The sequence below is a fragment of the Sphaeramia orbicularis genome, chromosome 16 (assembly GCF_902148855.1).
Source record: "Sphaeramia orbicularis chromosome 16, fSphaOr1.1, whole genome shotgun sequence".
In the NCBI taxonomy this organism is placed as follows: Eukaryota; Metazoa; Chordata; class Actinopteri; order Kurtiformes; family Apogonidae; genus Sphaeramia; species Sphaeramia orbicularis.
Window position 1 is genome coordinate 46,326,887 of NC_043972.1, and position 18,527 is coordinate 46,345,413.

The window sequence follows — 18,527 nt, forward strand, 5'->3', positions numbered from 1 at the left end:
GTGTTTCTTCCTTGAAATGACTTTTGTTCTCTTTTATTCTTCTATTTTGTGCAACAGCAGTTTGAGGAAGCTGGACTGAAACCTACAGACCATTATTCTCCTCTACTCAAACGAATCAGCTTTAGCTTAGAGCACGAGTTTCACATTTTGCATCAGAAATGTGCACCATCAACAATCAATGATGCAGTAAAAGGAATTACTTCTTATGCAGCGTACTAAATATTTATTCTTTCTTGTCTCTTGTCACTGAAGTGAATGAAAATAACTTAAGGTTGAAATCGATATGGTCTCCACTCATTCTGTTTCCTCTTTTTGACCAAATGCAGCCAGTAAAAAGGACTTCTCCATTTATGGGTTTATATTTTAATGTGAAGTGTGAAATACTGTTTATGAAGGTGTTTTAAGAAACTAATATTGTCATTTTATTTAGAGCACAGATATACTGTATATATGCAGGTCTTGGTTGAAAAAGGTCATCCTTAGTGCAGTTAAAAGGACCTTAGTACAGACCATGGACCATCGCAAGCGTAAATACATCAAGTTTGAGTACACTTGTTGAGTAAAAGTAGACTATTAAAACCCATTCCACTACCTGTTGTTATGACTAGGGCTGTCAAAATTAATACATTATCACGAATTAATCCATCATCACGATTAGTCTGATTAAAAGTGTTAATGCAATTAACCCATCTGCAGTGCAGAATGACTCTGAACGTCTCTGCCAACACATTTCAGGCAGTTTGTCCAAGTAGAGTTAGTGTTGTACATGTGCAAATGGGCAGTTGATCCGGTAGTGACAGGCAGCAGAACCAACCCATACAGATGGAAGACACTGAACAGCACATTGGCCCTCTGGATGGAAATATGAGGACAAAAAAAACCAAGATGGAACAGTTGTTTCCAGTTGTTTTGTTGAAACTGTTGAAGGTGTTTAATAAACACGTTAAATGCATATACAGTTTATTCCCTTCTTACTTGGGTCTTTTTGCTCACACAAAATAAAACACAATTAATATAGACTAAAAATGAAGGGTACGTAATTGTGATTAAGTGAAATTAATCCACAGCAACCCTGTGATTAATTAGATTAAAAGTTTTAATCGTTTTACAGCACTAGTTATGAGCAAGGTTGTAATAGTTTTGGATTTTTCATTATAGTTCAGTTTTATTTAATTTTGACATTTTTCCCCTCCAATTCAGTTAGTTTTAATTAGTTTTTAGAGCAGGTTTGATAGTTTTTATTAGTTTTCGTTCTTTTCCAAATGCTTAGTTTTAGTTTAGTTTTTTCAAATCTTTTATCTTCCTCGCCATCGTATTCAAATAAATCCCAGACAGGACTCTGCTGCTTTCTCCCAACTTTGTTCTCCATGTTGCAGACAGAGTGGGGACGAGAAGACGACTCTAAACGACAAGTGACAAGATGACGGACCATGAAGTGCCGTATGGTGCTGCCAGCTAAAATTGCTTAAGCAAAATAAATCGATTTCATATCAATCCGACATTGACAAAGACAGAAACTAAGGGAATTTTATCCTTAATTTTTTATACGTTTTAGTTTTGTAAGCACACAGTACAGTTTCAGTTTGTCATAATTTTTTCTTTTAATTATAGTTTTTATTTAATTCAGTTCACGAAAATATTTTTTCAATTCTAGTTTTCGTCATTTCGTTAGTTTTTGTGAACGATAATAACCTTGGTTATGATTAATGGTTACCTTTTTCCTTTTTTTCTAGTACATTCATTTATATTCTATTCAGGTGCCTGAATCTATTCTTCTCATGAATCAAGTCATTTCCACCATAAACGAATGACACAAATAAGTTAGTAAAATGAACCACAAGGCAGAAAAGGATGTGTTTGATGCTTAAAATTTCCTGGGGGTAACCTGCAATATTCATTTTTTCAGAATCTACACTCCAAAAGACCTTGTTTTAGATCCACAGACCAGGTTTTATGAGTGGTGTTGCTCAGCCTTTGGATTAGAGACCCATCTGTCCTTCATAGGCCCACATTAGGAGACCTGCATAACAGTTTAATAGGTAAACACTCACCCACACACTCCTCACCCACAGCTCCACACCTGTCCTGGACTGGAACTGGTCACTCACTGACAGACAGGAAAAACATGAGATGCTCTTCCTGTAGGCTTAAAGGGTACCGTAGTGAATTTTCATTGGGAGCTATTTCAAAAGATCATGTATAATACTAGCGGTTCTGTTCAGTGGCTTGTGTTACAGCTCGTTGTGAAGTAAGTGTGAGTACTAAGTCACTGCTCCGTCAGTCATTCATGTTTGCTCCTTCATGGGCTGTTCCAGCACCTGTGGTGACGCAGACTCATTTTCTCCGATTACCTGGACTGTGATGGTCTGGTCACTGACCCCGTGCAGCAGACACCAGTTTAAGATGACACATTACTGGCCAGTACTGGGTTGTGTCTCTAGGACAATGGTACAGAGCAGAACTTACGGCTGCACAAACAACAAGCGCAAACATGGGCTTTAACTCAATCTCTCTCACTAACTGCTGCTTGTTTACTTGCACTCATCCCCCAGAAACAACAATGGTACATCGCTTCTGGCTGGCAGTGGCTGCTCCCCATAGGTTCTGCCCCGTGATTCACATAATAAAAAGTTTCAGTGTGGTGCATTTATGGAGATTTTTTTAAATGAATTTCTGCCTCTTTTGTTTATAAGTAATACACAAAACACAATTAATGTCTTAAATATGACCAGTACAGGGACACTTTGGGGGGGGGGGGGGGGGGGAGGTAGACAATTGTGTGAGGGGCAGAGGTGATGGTGGGATCAACAGAGGGGGGCTGGTGTTCTGCACTGTAAAAAAGAAAAAGTTGAGAAAACGTAAAATATCAAGGCAATGTGATGCAAGAGATTTTTGAGTTTCTCATTGTCCCAACTTTCTTTTCAAAGTTATGAAAGTTGATTCAACTATTAATCACTTGTTGTTACAACTTAAAACTGAGTTAAAACAAATATTTGTTTTATATTATCAGTACAAAAAAAACTTGACTTAGCTAGTTAAACAAACACATTTCTGCTTTATCAAAACATCAAGTTTCAAGTTAAGACAACTCACAACATTACCCATTCTAAAAACCTTGCTTTCTTTTGTCAGAGGAATATACAATTATTACAGATGAGAGGTATGCCTTCCTTTAGGACACAGGTAGGAAAATCCAGTCCTTGAGGGCTGGTATCCTGCTTGTTTTAGAGGTTTCTCTCTTCTAGGTGTGCTGAAAGAGGGAAATCTCTAGAACATGCAGGACACCAGCCCTGAAGGACTGGATGTGAATAGTCCTGCTTTAGAAGAAGCCAAATCTTAATGAGGAGTTGGGATTTCCACACTAGTCTGAGCAAAGCCCCTCTGACTCAGGGTGTTCTCAGATGGTTGCTCCAGGAACAGGTGTTCTGGGTGTTGGGACCTTTGACCCCATTGGTGGAAGAGGCTTTGGCACACCTGTGTGGCCTGATTGCTGTATGACGTTCTAAGTAGGTACCATGACAGAGGGGAATGGGTAAGGCTGTTTCATGACCCCCCCTGCCTGGGCTGACTGACAAGCTCTTTGAGTTGAAGAGCAAAATAAGTGGACATAACTAAATGGAGTTGTAGTGTTTTCCAGTGTATACAAATAAAGGAAAATGTATGTTGTTGTAATTATATTTGAAAAATTCTCAATAAATAAATGGTGAAAAAATCAAAGCACAACTGAATGTTATCTGAAATCTTATTTATTTTGTGCCAAGAGCTCCCTTCTTAGACTGGTGCAGTTTCAGCACACTGTAAAAACCATGTTTCCCTCTTCCAGCACCCCTGACAGTCCTTATCAGGCTTCTGCAGAGCTGGATGACAGGATTATCATTTGAATCAGGTGTGTTGGAAGAGGGATCCATCTAAAACATGCAGGATAGTGGCTCTCCAGGACCAGGGTTGGTGACCCCTGGTCTAGTTCAAACTTGTTCATGTAGTAGGTGGCAAATGCTAAATGTATATATATTTTTTTATTATTGAAACAGACACCCCCCCCCCCCCCCCCCCCCCCAATCTTTTTTTTTTTTGTGTTAACTATTTAAAATAATCCGAGTAAAATTACAGTTTTGACATTGGGTCAGTACTGTAATACGTCAATAGATGGCGCTGTAACCCCACTGTGGATTCGCGAGGGAGACTTTGGATATGTGTTCCGCTCATGCGCAGTTCAATATTAAATGAGCGGTGACTGGAACAACATGCAAACTTTTGGTTCTCTCTCTTATTAATCCACAGGTATGTTCAAACTAGTTTTTCCATGGTCATCTTCACTGAATATGTAATGTTAGTGTTTCGTAGCATGTTCGGTAGAGTTTTAATAAGGTTTTGAGATGTATTTCGAGTACAGAGGGGTTATTTTTGTCAGTCTGTGTCCCGGTCGTGACCACCATCTTGTACAATTACCTCCGTGAGTTTCTGTTAGCCACAGTGTTTTTGTAAGGGTAATTTACAGATATTACCTTGAGGTAACATAAGGAAACGTTTTGTAAACATTGTTTGTGAGTTAAAGCCAGTTAGCCGTGAGTAAATGATTTGCCGTATGCAAGTTAGTTTCACTTTCAGCCGCTCTTTAACTGACCATTGTCGGCCATCTTATCAGACAGTTAAGTATGAGTGTAACATTCAGTCACTCGTCATCCCGTTGTTGTCACGCCATTTTGTCAGACATTTAAGTGCAAGTTAAAGACAGTGTTGTGTAAATGTTGCAGACAGACTTTGTAATCATCATATCCACATAGTACGAGTGTTATTGTATTGTATTTGTTGAAATGGGAGTGAACGTAAGTATTTGAGTTCAGTAAATGTACGTTTTGGGTAATTTTATTTCTGTGCAGTTTCATATTATAATTGAGTCAATTCTTGTTTAAGTGGAATATAATTTAAATTATTTTGAGCTCATGTGCACTTAATTTACTTTAGGTTTGACATGGTTTATTGCTTAATTAGTTTTTTTACATTGATTTTGTTTGTGTAATATACTTTTGTATAAATGTGGATAGTGAACTTTAAACCAAAAAAGCTTTTAAATAGCTGACATGATGAAAATGTAACTGAATTTTATGAAGTTTTTTTCAAATATTAAATGAGCGGTGACTGGAACAACACGCTAACTTTTGGTTCTCTCTCTTTTTAATCCACAGTCCACACACTCTCATTTTATTGGCTACACAGTGCACCCTTGCCTGTGTAACCTTTGCTGCCGGTCCAGATTTCCCCAAGGTCTGGTGCCAGTAACATTCAGACCATGTGTGCATGCGCACGTCAGTCATCTATGGGGTTTTCCACTGGTTCTCAACTTGACTCAAAAAATCTACTCAAAAGTTGATCATCTTTGTTGTGCTGTTTAGAAAATCTTAGTTAGGACACCAATGAGAGAAATTTACTGGGCAGTCAAGTTTTTGTAGGTTGTAAATGGAAAGCTTTATTTCTGAGTCAGTTCAATTTGAAAACATTAATGAAATCAACAATTATTAGTTATCATTTTTACAGTGTGGAGGGGTGAGAGGAGGGACATGAGAGGGTGGGGGCCGGAGTCAGGACAGAGTCAAACCTGTTGAAACACAAATTCAGCTCATTTAGTGAAGTTCAAGAAAAAACAGAAAAATACAGACATCTAGTAAAAAATACAAAAGAAAGGAAATCACAAAAGAGAACTGCTCCAACTCATGACCACTCATGTGACGCCATCTTGGAATAAATAATATAATATGATTATGAACTCTTTCCCATGAACCAATAGTCATTATCAGTCCTAATAGTGTGTCCAGTCGTACCTCTTCAGTCCACAGAAGCTGACACTCGCCGGGTGATAACTTCATAATCAGAAGAAATGTCTCTTATATTTACAGTCAAATAAGTTTGGTCTTCTTGATTTTGCTTCATCTTTTTTCTTGAGTTCCTTTGGAGAAAAATAAGGGGTCAGCATGTGTTGGTAGTCTGCACTGTGGGATCTGCAGTATAGAATGGAGCTGTAGTAACATACCAAAGGAATATGAGGCAGACGATGAGAAGGATGTTCACAATTAGAGAAACAACAGTGACGGTCAAAGGAATCGCTGAAAAGCCTCCATTCTCCTGCGCAAAACCTGAACAGCACAATATAGACAATACAGCAAACAGTTGAAAAGTATTACCACACTTCCATTATTGACAAATGCTTTTCCTTCCATACATTTAATTAATTAAGTGTATGGAAGGTTAATCTACTGTGAAAACAGTAATGTTGATGTTATATAACAGCATTTCAACGCTAAAGACCCTTTCAGGTCCCATCATCCATGATAACAGACTGTGAAGACTCATTTGACTTTTTCTGTGATGATCCTTTGTCTTGGACTGAGTATAAATTCACTAGGTTCATTGTCTCCCACTCACGTTTGACTACATAACTTCTATTTTCTACGATTTTAATTGTGTTTATACATGCGCAGACGTAAAAGAATGAAATAGATCAGATTACCCTGTTTACATGCAGGAAGACATTGGAGTATTGAGGAGAACTCCAGGTGTGTTAATCTGATTTCTTGTAATCAGATTACTGTTGTTATTTGATAGAACAGATCAGATTATCCTGTTTACATGGTCACTAATAATCTGATAACTTCAGAAATCGGATAACGATCAAAGTGTTGGTGTGAATGTAAACAGGCTCTATATCGGAGGTGAAGGAGTATTCAGTGGGATTGAATCTGAAATTTCACCACTGGACAACACTAAATATTTCACACTCAACCTTTCCATCAAACATATCAACATATCATATCTTTGTTTGTTAATACTGTAGAAGCAAAACAATTGGTTGAATTCATACCAAATTAGGTTTATAGATTACCAGTGACCCAGACTAGATCTCAATACATTTTGGGAAAAGTAGGTCAAAGTTTCAATTTTTTATGAATTTTTAAAATCTTTTTTTTTTTTTTTCCATTTACTTATAAATGGAGAAATTTCAAATGTCTGTAGCAGCAAAACTATTGGTTGAATTCATACCAAATTGGGTTGATAGATTGCCAGTGACCCAGAATAGATGTCATTACATTTTGGCAAAAGTGGGTCAAAGTAAAAAGTGTTTATGGATTTTTTAAATCTTTTTTTTCTCCCATTTGTTTATAATGGGTGAAATTTCACATGGCTATAAAAACAGCAATTTGTTTCAATTTACTTCAGACTTGGCGCATATATAGAGGCAATTGATATGCTAACATTAGCACACGTATAGACATGATGACATCAGCTGGATCCATGCCAAAATAAGCTATAAAACATGCGAGGGGCGGGGTTTGTTGTGCCTGGCACCACTTGTTATTGCAGATTTTTTTCTTTTGTTTTTTTGTTTTTTTTCCATTTTTATTCATTCATTCCACTCTAAATGATTGGAAAGGAGCAGGATGAAGAAAACTTATCAAACCTGCCCCTTTCTTGAAACATCTGCTTCCATCAGATAGGTTGCCATCACAGCTATTACAGTAAACAGATTACGCAATAGTCAGTACAAATAAAACAAAACCAACATCCATAAATTATTTCATTACATGCTTTTATAAGCTTCTCTATTCTTTCCTTATATAACCTCTTAAACTGAAAATATTTGTACAGCTCTTCTCTTCCATTGCCAAAGAATTCCACATTCTGACACCCACAACAGAAATACACATTTGCTTTACATTAGTCCGAACCCTTTCCTGTTTAAAGGTCCCGTATTATGCAAATCTCACTTTGTGACAGTTTTCTTATAGTAGTGTGTGTTGCAGTATCCTCATTATGAGGTTGGAATTTGAAAACGGTCTGTTTCCTCCCTGCCTAGCTACACCACAGTTGGTGAAAATGCCTGCTCAAACGGCCGAGTTTGAGTTGGCTCCGTTTATGACGACATAAGCGGATTTAACTCCTCCCCCTGACTGTGCCCCCACCCTGGCAAAGCGAGCCCCGCCCTGGCAAAGTACCTCTTGGACAACAAACATGGCGAAGGCGAGACACGCAAATTGTGGTGTTGTTGGCTGCACACACCAACACGATAGTTTATTTTTGCTCCCCACTTCCGAGCCTCTCCATAAAAAGTGGCTGGATTATATCTTTGATGCTCATGGACCAAACAACATTCCCAAACGCTTGAATGTGTGTGCCCGGCATTTCACAGACGAGTGTTTTTTTAACATAGGCCCATACAGCTCCGGCTTAGCACAAAGACTCCGAATCAAGAAGGACGCAGTACCAACGCTTCGTGACCCAAGTACAAGTGTGGGAGATGTAAGTTCTTATCATTTTTTGTATCTTTACTGCATAACCCTACATTACGGATAAGCGGGTGGTTGTTAATGTGTACGTCTAACGTTAGCATGGCAGCTAACATAGCTCGGTTACTGCTGCTAACGTTTGCGTCCCCGTTAACATGCAAGAGCTGGTAATATCAAGAGACATCCAACAGAACTACTTTGAACACGGGCCTTTTGTGGTTGGCATCAGTATAGTTAGCATCAAGCTTGTTAGTAGCTGCCTGCATTAGTGGCGGCAGGCGTCTTTCCGTGTCAGGTCCACGAACCCGACACAACACCGCCGTTTTCCGTCGGGGCTCAATCACGCCTCAAGGCAAAGAAAGCCAGTGTTTGGAAAGACGTTCTGTCTGAGACATGTGTATTGTAGACGAGAGAGCCATGGCTTCAGTCAACATTAGCGCGTAGTACCGTTAGCGGAAGCCGCGTCCTCTCCCAGAGAGGGGAGGGGGAGTGGGCGTGGACAGATGCGTTCATTTGCATACTCGGAAGCAGGCCCATAAACAGCCTGTTCTGAGGAGGGCTGGTGAGAGCGACTTTTTCGACCGCTGAAACTCCGAAAAAAGGATGATTTTGGGGCGAACAAACTAAAATACTATGTTTTTGGGCTTCTGAGACCTATATGACGTGACTGAAAAATAGCATAATACGGGACCTTTAAAATGAAACCTCCTATGTTCTTCATCCTGTGATACGGAAACAAATAATCTCTGCAAATTTGCAGCAAAAGTCTGTTTCTTGCTCTAAACACAATCAGCAATATCCTTAATTCAGCTAACTCTTTAAACCTAAACAATCCTGATTTAATAAACAACTCATTTGTATGTTCCCTGAAATTAACATTATACATGATTCTTATTGCTCTTTTCTGTCAAAAATCAATGGCTTTGTGTTACTTATATGTGTTGCCCCATACTTCAGTACAATAAATCAGATATGGCAGAATAAGTGAACAATATGAAATTCTCATTGCTTTATAATCCAACACATATTTTGCTTTACTCAATACAGAAATATTTTTAGACACCTTTTTTTTTTTTTTTTTTTACATAAGCATTATGTGGCTTCCATGTTAATTTATCGTCCACTATTACACCCAAAAAAACGAATTTCTGAAACCTTCTCAATCGTATCCCCATTAATAGACAAAGAAACATGTTCTTCCTTTTTTCTATTTGTGAACACCATAAACTTAGTTTTATTCCAATTCACAGATAATTTGTTCATATCAAACCATTTTTTGAGTTGAACCATCTCATTCTCTATTTTCTGTACTAACGTTTTTAAATCATCTCCTGAACAAAGAAAGCTTGTATCATCTGTGAACAAAATAAACTGCATTATCTTTGATATATCACATATATCATTAATATATAAAATAAACAATTTTGGCCCCAGAACAGAGCCTTGTGGAACTCCACATTCAATTTTAAAACAATTAGACAATTTCCCAGCAAACTGTACATACTGTTGTCTGTTGTGTAAATAACTTGTTAACCAATCTAAAACAACTCCTCTCATACCATATGAAAATAATTTTGAAATTAAAATGTTGTGATTGAACATATCAGATGCTTTTTTTAAATCAAGAAATACTCCTATTGTATATTTCTTATTATCTATTGCATCAGTGATTTCTTCTATTATGTTCATGTCAGTAACTGGTTTTCTGTGTGTTTTGAAAGTACTTTTCTCTGATGTTCTGATGATGAGGTTCTTCTTTACTTTCCCAAGGTCGTTGGTGCTGACACACTGGACATCTGTGCTGCTGAGCTCTTTTACAGGTAGGATGACGGTGCTGTTGGTGGTGTACTTTGACACAGTGTACGCCAGCGAGTAGTTACTGTGTTTGTCCAATAACGGCCATCTGATGGTGGGTAAAGGAATGCTCTGACTGATGCACACACAGGTCAGGACCTCTGACTGATTTATACAACCAGAGCTGTTTAGGATCACTGGGGGCCCTGAAAACACAGACATGAATCCCAACGTTACTGCAAATATGTAAACTTTTACAGAACTCAACTTATAATCACAGTAATATCAACATATAACAAGGTTGAAACTTTGAGTATCATTATTGTGACATTATTATGAAAAAAATATTGTGGAAAAAATGTATACCTTTCATGCAGTGTCCTGTGTTGAATTTATTGGAAAAATTGTGTAGTTTCAGAATATAACATCAAAAAATGTGTATGACTTGTCCTCGTGTGACTTTTTGCATGATGTTTGCTGAAAAGTGGGCAAAAATTACCCTTTTTCAGTGACAAATAATTTGAAAACCCATATTAATCCTGTCGCTGCTTTCAAATTTTCATTGAACTTGCTTCCTCTGAACCTTAGAAGAAGAGCTTATGGTCTGCCCTTTTGAATGAGAATCAGTTTCAGTGATTTCAGTTCAAAGTCAATGACGTCATATCAGCCAGTTCCTCAGAAGACGTCCTGTGACAATTTTGTTTGGATTTTTTGGCTTCTAGGTAAGAATTTGATTTATAATTCTTTATGTAGAGTTGATATGATCATAAATCTGTATGTATTATACACCATTCTCTTTCTTTTTCCATTGTGAATAAAGCATTACCCAACAATTAAGTATATTCTAATATTAGATAAGTCAAATCATTACTTTTACTAACCCTACCCCCATCAGTTTTTAGTTTGTAAAAAAAAATACATACCACTGTAAAAAAAAAAAAAAAAACTTGCATTCACTCAGTTTTTAATATCTAGCCTCCAAAATTTAGTCAGTTATGCCCACCTACATGGGCTACAATTAGTTTATATTATTTAGGCCCATTTACTTTTCTAAAGTGAGATCAAGTTTTTTTTTTACAACCAAATTTTCATATTTGTTTTTGAAACTGCCCACCAATTTGTTAGATTTTGACTTGCTCTGTCAATGATGAAGCCAATTTAACCAGAGATTTTGCATAAATGATTTCAGATTCAAATTCCTTAGAAAATTTGACCCTAAACTGATATATTTTCAGTCCATAACCAAGAACTTGAATTTTTGCCCTTAATGTCACTAAAATCCAACTCAAACCTTGAACCTTGTCATATGTCCTTAAAGTGTGTGGTCCCAGTGCAGATAAGAGATGAGGCTGATCCACTGTCATCCTACAGACTGAAACTGAAGGTTTTTCATATTCATAAAAGGAATCAGACAAATTCAATAAGACCACCCATGTTCAAGGGTCAGAGGGGTTGTATGAGGCATTCATCTGTAGTAGAATGTGGATGGTCCAGTTCCATCCTGCAGAAGCAAACAGGAGCAGCAACATGGAATTTAACAGACTCATGAGTCTGAGTCTTGCTGTTCAACTCTGAAATCTGTCCTGACATACAGTCGTGGAAAAAAATTATAAGACCACCCTTGTTTTCTTCAGTTTCTTGTTCATTTTATTGCCTGGTAGAACTAAAAGTACATTTGAGTTCTATGAAAAGCGCTGTACAAATAAAATACATTATTATTATTATTATTATTTGTTTGGACAAATGTAATGATAACAACAAAAATAGCTCATAAGAGTTTCATTTCAGAGCAGATATTTAACCATTTTCCATGTTTTCTTGATAATAAATAAGTTCTTCCATCAACAGCTATGGCATTTAGGCATTCCATGTTTTCTTTTCTGTCTGTTTTAGTCACATGACACACACGAGTTAGTATTTGATTGCATAACCACTGTTTTTTTTTTGTTTGTTTTTTTGATGACTTTTGATAGTCTAATATATTTTCCACGACTATATAATGATTTTCACTGTTATTACAATATTACAAAGGACACTTCATGTGTTTTCTGATAGTTATGCAGTGAAGAAACAATGAAAGTTGTTTAACAGTGGAGTTTTCTATCCTGTCTTTAGACGTAGATGATCATTTAGTTGTGTTAATGGTGAAGACCTGTGCCAGCCTCCTTTCTTCTACACAGAAATGTGATGACAAAAATGAAAAAGACAATTGATAAAGATGTGGACTGATATGCAGAATCCATAACAGCACTGGCTTTACTAAATCTTATCTGTTCCCATTCGTACAATATAAAAGTTAGTTGTAGTAACTGATCCGGTCTCAGTCTGGATGGTGGTTTCAGTCCATTCTGCAGGTCTGGGTCTTACTTAAATATGTATTCAGCCTCAAAGTATTATTATTATTATTATTACTACTACTACTACTACTAATAATAATAATAATAATAATAATAATGTTAGTAGTAGTAGTATTATTATATTGTTAGACTTTTTGCCCTATCTTTATGCTGCATGTACAAGTTTATTTTGCCTTAATCAATATAGTTTCATCTTCTCTTCTGTTCTCTTTTCTTCTCTTTTCTCTTCTTTTCTTCTCTTCTCTTTTCTTTTCTCTTCTCTTTTCTTGTCTCTTCTCTTTTCTTTTCTCTTTTATTTTCTCTTCTTCTCTTCTTTCTTTTCTCTTGTCTTGTCTTTTCTTTTCTCTTCTTTTTACATTCATATTCCCAATTTCTTTTTTGAAAGAGACATTACATGTTAGAACATTTGACAGTTTGGTTTCAGAAAAACGTGAGAACATGTCTTCAGAGACACCATACGAGGTGTTACTCACAGGTCACATTCAGCGTCACCGTCTCCTGTGTGCTCTTGTTGCCTCTGAAGTTGACCTTACAGGTGACCTCAGTGCTGTGGTATTTGGCTGAAGGGGTAAAGGTCAAAGAGGAGTTGTGTCCATGAGTGGTGGTGATGTTTCCTGTGATGTAAGAGTCATCCTCTGCAGATCGTCTCCATGTCCAGGTGATGTTTGGATCAGATTCAGAGCAGAGACCAGGAGCGGTGCAGGTCAGTGTGGTCTGTTGTCCCTCAGTCAGAGCAGGAACCTCCACTGTGGGCTTCTGGGTCAGGGCTGATGGGTGACAGTAGTTACGTTAGGTCAGAGGATGGACATCCTGATGGTCATTGATCACATAAAAAAGTAACCATCAGTTGTTCTGTAACAGTAGAGGAATGAAGATCTGTGTACCTTTAACAGAGACAGACGCTTTGGGTTTAAATGTGAACTCATAAGGCCCCTTGTTCCTCGAACCATTAACTCTTAACTGATATGTTCCAGAATCAGACTGGTCCAGGTCATTGATGATGATGCTGCAGTTTCTTTGATTGAGATCAGGCTCCAACAGTGATACTCGACCTCTGAAGTGGAGTTGAACTTTGTTTTTCTTAGAGTGAAATATTTCACGACACGCAATTTCAGACTGATTACATTTGTACCATGCTGCACTTGAGACCTCGAAATCAGGGGCAAAGGTGAAAGAGCAGTGAATGACAGCACAGAGTCCAGCATCTGCTGTTATTTCTCCTTCACTGAGTGAAATACAGAATCCAAAGAAACACTGCAGTTCTGTCATTGCAGATGCACCTGTTAATCCACAGAGGATAAAGAATGCACAGACCATTAAATATTAATAACTGTTGAATAAGGGAGACTGTACCTTTATTTAAACAGTGTCAAGAGGGAATTTCAGAGGATTTACAAGACTATGCAACAAATTTTAATTTTTACTTTATTTTTTTCAATTTATTCACTCCTATTAACCCATAAAGACCCAAACAGCCACTCGTGACCAAAACCATCTACTGATCTAAACTGTTTAATCCCTGTTGATCTGCTAATCCTATCAATACATGTCGATAAGTGTTGTAAATACATTTTGTCATCTTTTCATGGTCATCAGATATGACCCATTTGGATGTTTAGAGGCTCCGTAGTTACCATGGAAACACTGTTATCTTCTACAACATTGATTCACCAGTAAAACCCATGGAGTTGGATCAATGACAGTGGATGGACACACTGGGTTTATGTTTAGTTAATGAGAGATTGGACTGAAAAAGACAATTGTCCTTCAGTTTTCTGTTTCTGATGTAATAACCCTCAACTTTAATCTGAGCTTTAACGAACATTTACATGATCAGTGAATTAAACATAGAAAAATACATGATTTACACTGAATAAAATGCAAAATAAGGAGGATATTACTACAATAACTGGTGATAAATCACTTAAGAAAAGTTAAATATAAAGAAAAATTCATTTGGGAACTGACACTAAAGTAACAGTGGGTCTTTATGAGTTAATGATAAAATTTTGGATTCAGAACATAAATACTTGTCAATTTCAGTTTCATTTTAAAATATTAAATCAAATCAAATGTTATTTATATAGTACCAAATCATAACAAAAGTTACCTCCTGACATTTTACATTTAGAGCTTATTTCTTCATAAACCAAAGGAGGATTATGATGAAAACGAGTGTCAGCTTTTATTGTGTTTTGTGTGTGTGTAACATAATGACTTATTACATAAAAATGCCTACCTGGGTCAGCACTGCTGGCTGTCACCAAGCAGAGCAGAATCGACCAGATGAGAACAAACATCTTGACCCTGATGTTAAAGAAGGTCGCCTGCTCGTCCTCAGTAACAATAAAACCCTGAGAAATGTGCAACAAATTTTGACCAAACAGTAGGGCACAGGTGTCAAACATGCGGCCCGGGGGCCAAATCCGGCCTGCCAAGGGGTCCAGTCCGGCACTTGGAATGAATTTGTGAAATGCAAAAATTACACTGATATTAACAATCCTTTTAGTTCAGGTTCCTCATTCAGACCAATTCAATTTCAAGTGGGCAGGACCAGTAAAATACTATCATAATAACAAATAAATAATGACAACTCCAAGTGTTTCTCTTTGTGAATGTAAATATTTTCATGTATTTACACTAAAACAAAGTATAATTTCACAAAAAATTTGAATAACCTGAACAAATATGAACAACCTGAAATGTCTTAAGAGAAGTAAGTACAATTTAAACAATATTCTGCCTGTTACTAAATGGTTTGTGTGTTTGTAGATCCACTGTGATCTGTAAGTTATAATGTACATGTGTAAATCATAAACCGAGGCTTAATATTGTTAAAATTACACTATTTTTTTCAGTTTGTTCATGTTATTCACATCTTTTGAAAGGATAGTTTGTAAATGTAAATCTTTGTATAATGTAAATTTACTTTTTTTGCTCTAAGACATAGAGAAAAGTTTGGAGTCGACATTATTTATATACTATTATGTTAAATTGTTATATATGTTTTATTATTTTACTGGTTTGGCCCACTTCAGATCAAATTTAGCTGAATGTGGCCCCTGAACTAAAATGAGTTTGACACCCCTGCAGTAGGGGATGGATCTAAATGCATGTTATTCTGTAGAATATATTCCAGATAAGATATAGGAAGTAGTGAGTTGCTTTTCATAGAGATGTGGCTATTCTAACATCGTCTACTGCTTATACACAACATAAGCCTTGTACGTACAGTATGTCATCTCTACAGTATTCTGTTAGATTAATGCTATATAGTGTCGTTCTGTAAACTGATACAATCCTACACAACTTTACAGTACTAAATTTACTACAAAAAGCAGAAGTGGAAACAAGTGAAATGTCTGTGGAGTGAGTCTGCAAGTTTAAGATGACACAGACAGGAAAGCACTGACAAGGAGAGGTTTGCTCCATAAGTATCCACAGAGCCCTCTGCTGGACAACAGCTGTACTGTTTATCCAGCTCCACTATAAACAGGCTGAAATAGAGCGGTACTGGAGAATCAGTTTGGTACAATCACTTCTGGAATAAAGACATGGATGGGTCCATGATTTAAAGCAGGGGTGTCAAACTCATTTCAAATCAGGGGCCACATACAGCCTAATATTTTATAAAGTGGGCCAGACCAGTAAAATAATATAAATAATGGGATAACAACTTATAAATAATGTCAACTCCAAAGTTTGCTCTATGTTTTTGAGTGAAAAGAAGTTATTCCGTATGAAAATGTTTACATCTATGAACAGTACTTGAACATAGGGATGTAACAATTACCGGTATAACGATAAACCACGGTAAAATTACAGATGGTTAGTATTACCTTTTAAATTCTAATTATCATGATAACCGTGTTTGATTACCACACTTTTAGGGGAGAAAACACCTATGTAAATATCTGCTTTTATGTCAAATATTTGAGTATAGTTTTAATTTATAACAAATTTTAATTTTATTTTTCCTAATATTTGGAACCAATATTCACTTTTAAAGTCTTTGAAAAAGTTTATTAAACATCTGTGTGTTATTTATGCAATAAATTATTTACATTTTTCAAATTGGAATTTATATATTTTTTGTGTTTTCTGGCCTTTTGTGTTGATATAGTAGGTTAAAGTGAAAAAATAATAGGCAAATGATATAGATGAAGTTGTGCTGAAAAAAAAAGATACCAAACATGGGCATAGTAAACATTTGTTTATATAGTATATAAAGGCAAAATCAAAGGTACTGACAAACAGCCAAAAAAGGCTCAGACCACTAAGGGTTAATATCTGAATGTTTCTGGCAACAGAAAGTGCCTATTATTTTATTTATTTATTTATTTTTTAAAATACAACTTGGTTAAATTATTTCAGTGTGTGTATCAGTACTTTTTGAACATTTTGAACACAATTTCAATAATACCGTGATAATAATGATAACCGTGATAATTTTGGTCACAATAACCGTGATATGAAATTTTCATATTGTTACTTCCCTACTTGAACATAACATGAACAAATATGAACCTGAAAATTCTTTTAAAAATAAGAGCAATTTTAACAATATTACACCTTAGTTTATAATTTAGACATGTGCATTATAACTTACAGATCACAATGGATCTACAAATACACAAAACAATAAGTAACAGGCAGAATATTGGTAAAATTAGAGTACTGTTAAGACATTTCAGGTTGTTCACATTTTTTGAAAAGGCTAGTCTGTAAATGTAAACATGTTTGTGTAATTTTGACTTTTTTTAAAACTGAAACAAAGAGGAAAAAAATTGCATTTGTCATTATTTATAGGTTATTATGATAGTATTTTACTGGTCTGACCCACTTTAGATTGAATTGACCTAAAATCATTTTAATATCTTAAGTGTAATTTCACTGTAACTTTTGCATTTCACAGATTCATTCCAGGGGCTGGATTGGACCGTTTGGCGGGCCGGTTTTGGCCCCCGGGCCACATGTTTGACACCTGTGATTTAAAGAAATAAAGTCACACTACATAAGTGGATACATTTTTCCCCAAAACACAATCTAAAGTGTAAATTTACAGCAAATTTCTGTTGTGAGTAGTATTATGTTGTACATTTTAAGAGGAATTCAGTGAAGACTGTACAGTCATTCATTCATTTTCTGAACCTGCTTTATCCTCACTAGGGTCAGGGGGGTTGCTAGAGCCTATCCCAGCTATTTATGGGCGAAAGTGGGGTACACCCTGGACATATCACCAGTTCAACCGATCAGTGCATGTCTGTGGATGGTGGGAGGAAGCTGGAGTACGTGTAGAGGACCCACGCAGACACAGGGACAACATGACTGTGCATTTATTTATCTCTAACTATACTCTGTAATATAAAACAAAAAACAAAGTCTGTATGTGCATTCATTATAAAATCTAGTAAACACAACCTTTAGTAGAACAGCTCCAAAAGATCTTAATACTTCAAAATCTATTATTTGTACCAGTGCCTGGCTGGTGTTTAACGCAGTATTCATAATCCATTAGACTGGCCAAACCATTGGTTTAAACTTAACATTTGTTCATTTAATATTATTTAGGAAAAATCATAATAAAAAGCATAATTCCTACCTCTAGAAATCAAAGGTAAAAATGTATGAACTGGTGTTTTACCTCTTCTTCTTCTTCTTCTTCACAGTCCTCCTATTGCCTGACAATAATGTGGTAACATTGCCAGTTCTGACTAAATTAGGTTTCCGCCTTTTATGTTGTAAGGATCTTACATAAGGGTGATTTTTCTTTTTTTTTTACTCAGCTCAAGGTGAACAAACTCCATCATCTTTAATAATCCACTGAGCTTTTTTTTTTTTTTTTTAATTTCCTTGTGACTTATTCTTCGTATTCTTTCATATTTAAAACCTTGACATTGTTTTTTTTTCTCCTTAATGTTGTAAATGACCAGTGTTAACAACTTTATCATGCTACCTTAGAGCAACATGTAACTTCCCGATTTAAAATGTAAACACTGGTCTTTCTAAATATTGCTTGCAGAAATGAGGAAATGTGTGAAGAAGAAGAAATGCTAGTGTCAAAATGAGTGTCAAAAGTCCTTCATTCAGAATGTAG

At 36.3% G+C, this 18,527-nt stretch overlaps 1 protein-coding gene across 2 annotated transcripts; it reads right to left on the minus strand.

Annotated features, from left to right (window-relative positions):
* Positions 1-5,477: 5,477 nt before the first annotated feature.
* On the minus strand, positions 5,478-18,101 carry LOC115436093 (sialic acid-binding Ig-like lectin 13). Of its 2 annotated transcripts, XM_030158818.1 has the most exons (8): positions 18,075-18,101; positions 14,670-14,784; positions 13,315-13,710; positions 12,904-13,197; positions 10,004-10,279; positions 6,029-6,131; positions 5,820-5,944; positions 5,478-5,596 (listed from the first exon to the last, which is right to left on the minus strand). In XM_030158818.1, exons 2-7 carry the CDS (start codon positions 14,728-14,730, stop codon positions 5,824-5,826), a joined length of 1,251 nt encoding a protein of 416 aa, XP_030014678.1. In that variant the 5' UTR covers positions 14,731-14,784; positions 18,075-18,101; the 3' UTR covers positions 5,478-5,596; positions 5,820-5,823. The 2 variants fall into 2 exon arrangements, with proteins under 2 accessions (XP_030014678.1, XP_030014677.1); XM_030158817.1 differs by lacking the exon at positions 18,075-18,101 and having other exon boundaries at positions 14,670-14,889.
* Between the last annotated feature and the right edge of the window lie 426 nt (positions 18,102-18,527).

Excerpts from the sequence above, each read along its gene's own strand:
- LOC115436093 (XM_030158817.1), bottom strand. The coding sequence starts at position 14,838 with ATGTTTGACACCTGTGCCCTACTGTTTGGTCAAAATTTGTTGCACATT. Across the intron at positions 13,198-13,314 it reads AGCGTCTGTCTCTGTTAAAG|CCCTGACCCAGAAGCCCACA; the intron begins GTACACAGATCT and ends GTCACCCATCAG. Across the intron at positions 10,280-12,903 it reads GGTGACGCTGAATGTGACCT|GGCCCCCAGTGATCCTAAAC; the intron begins GTGAGTAACACC and ends CTGTGTTTTCAG.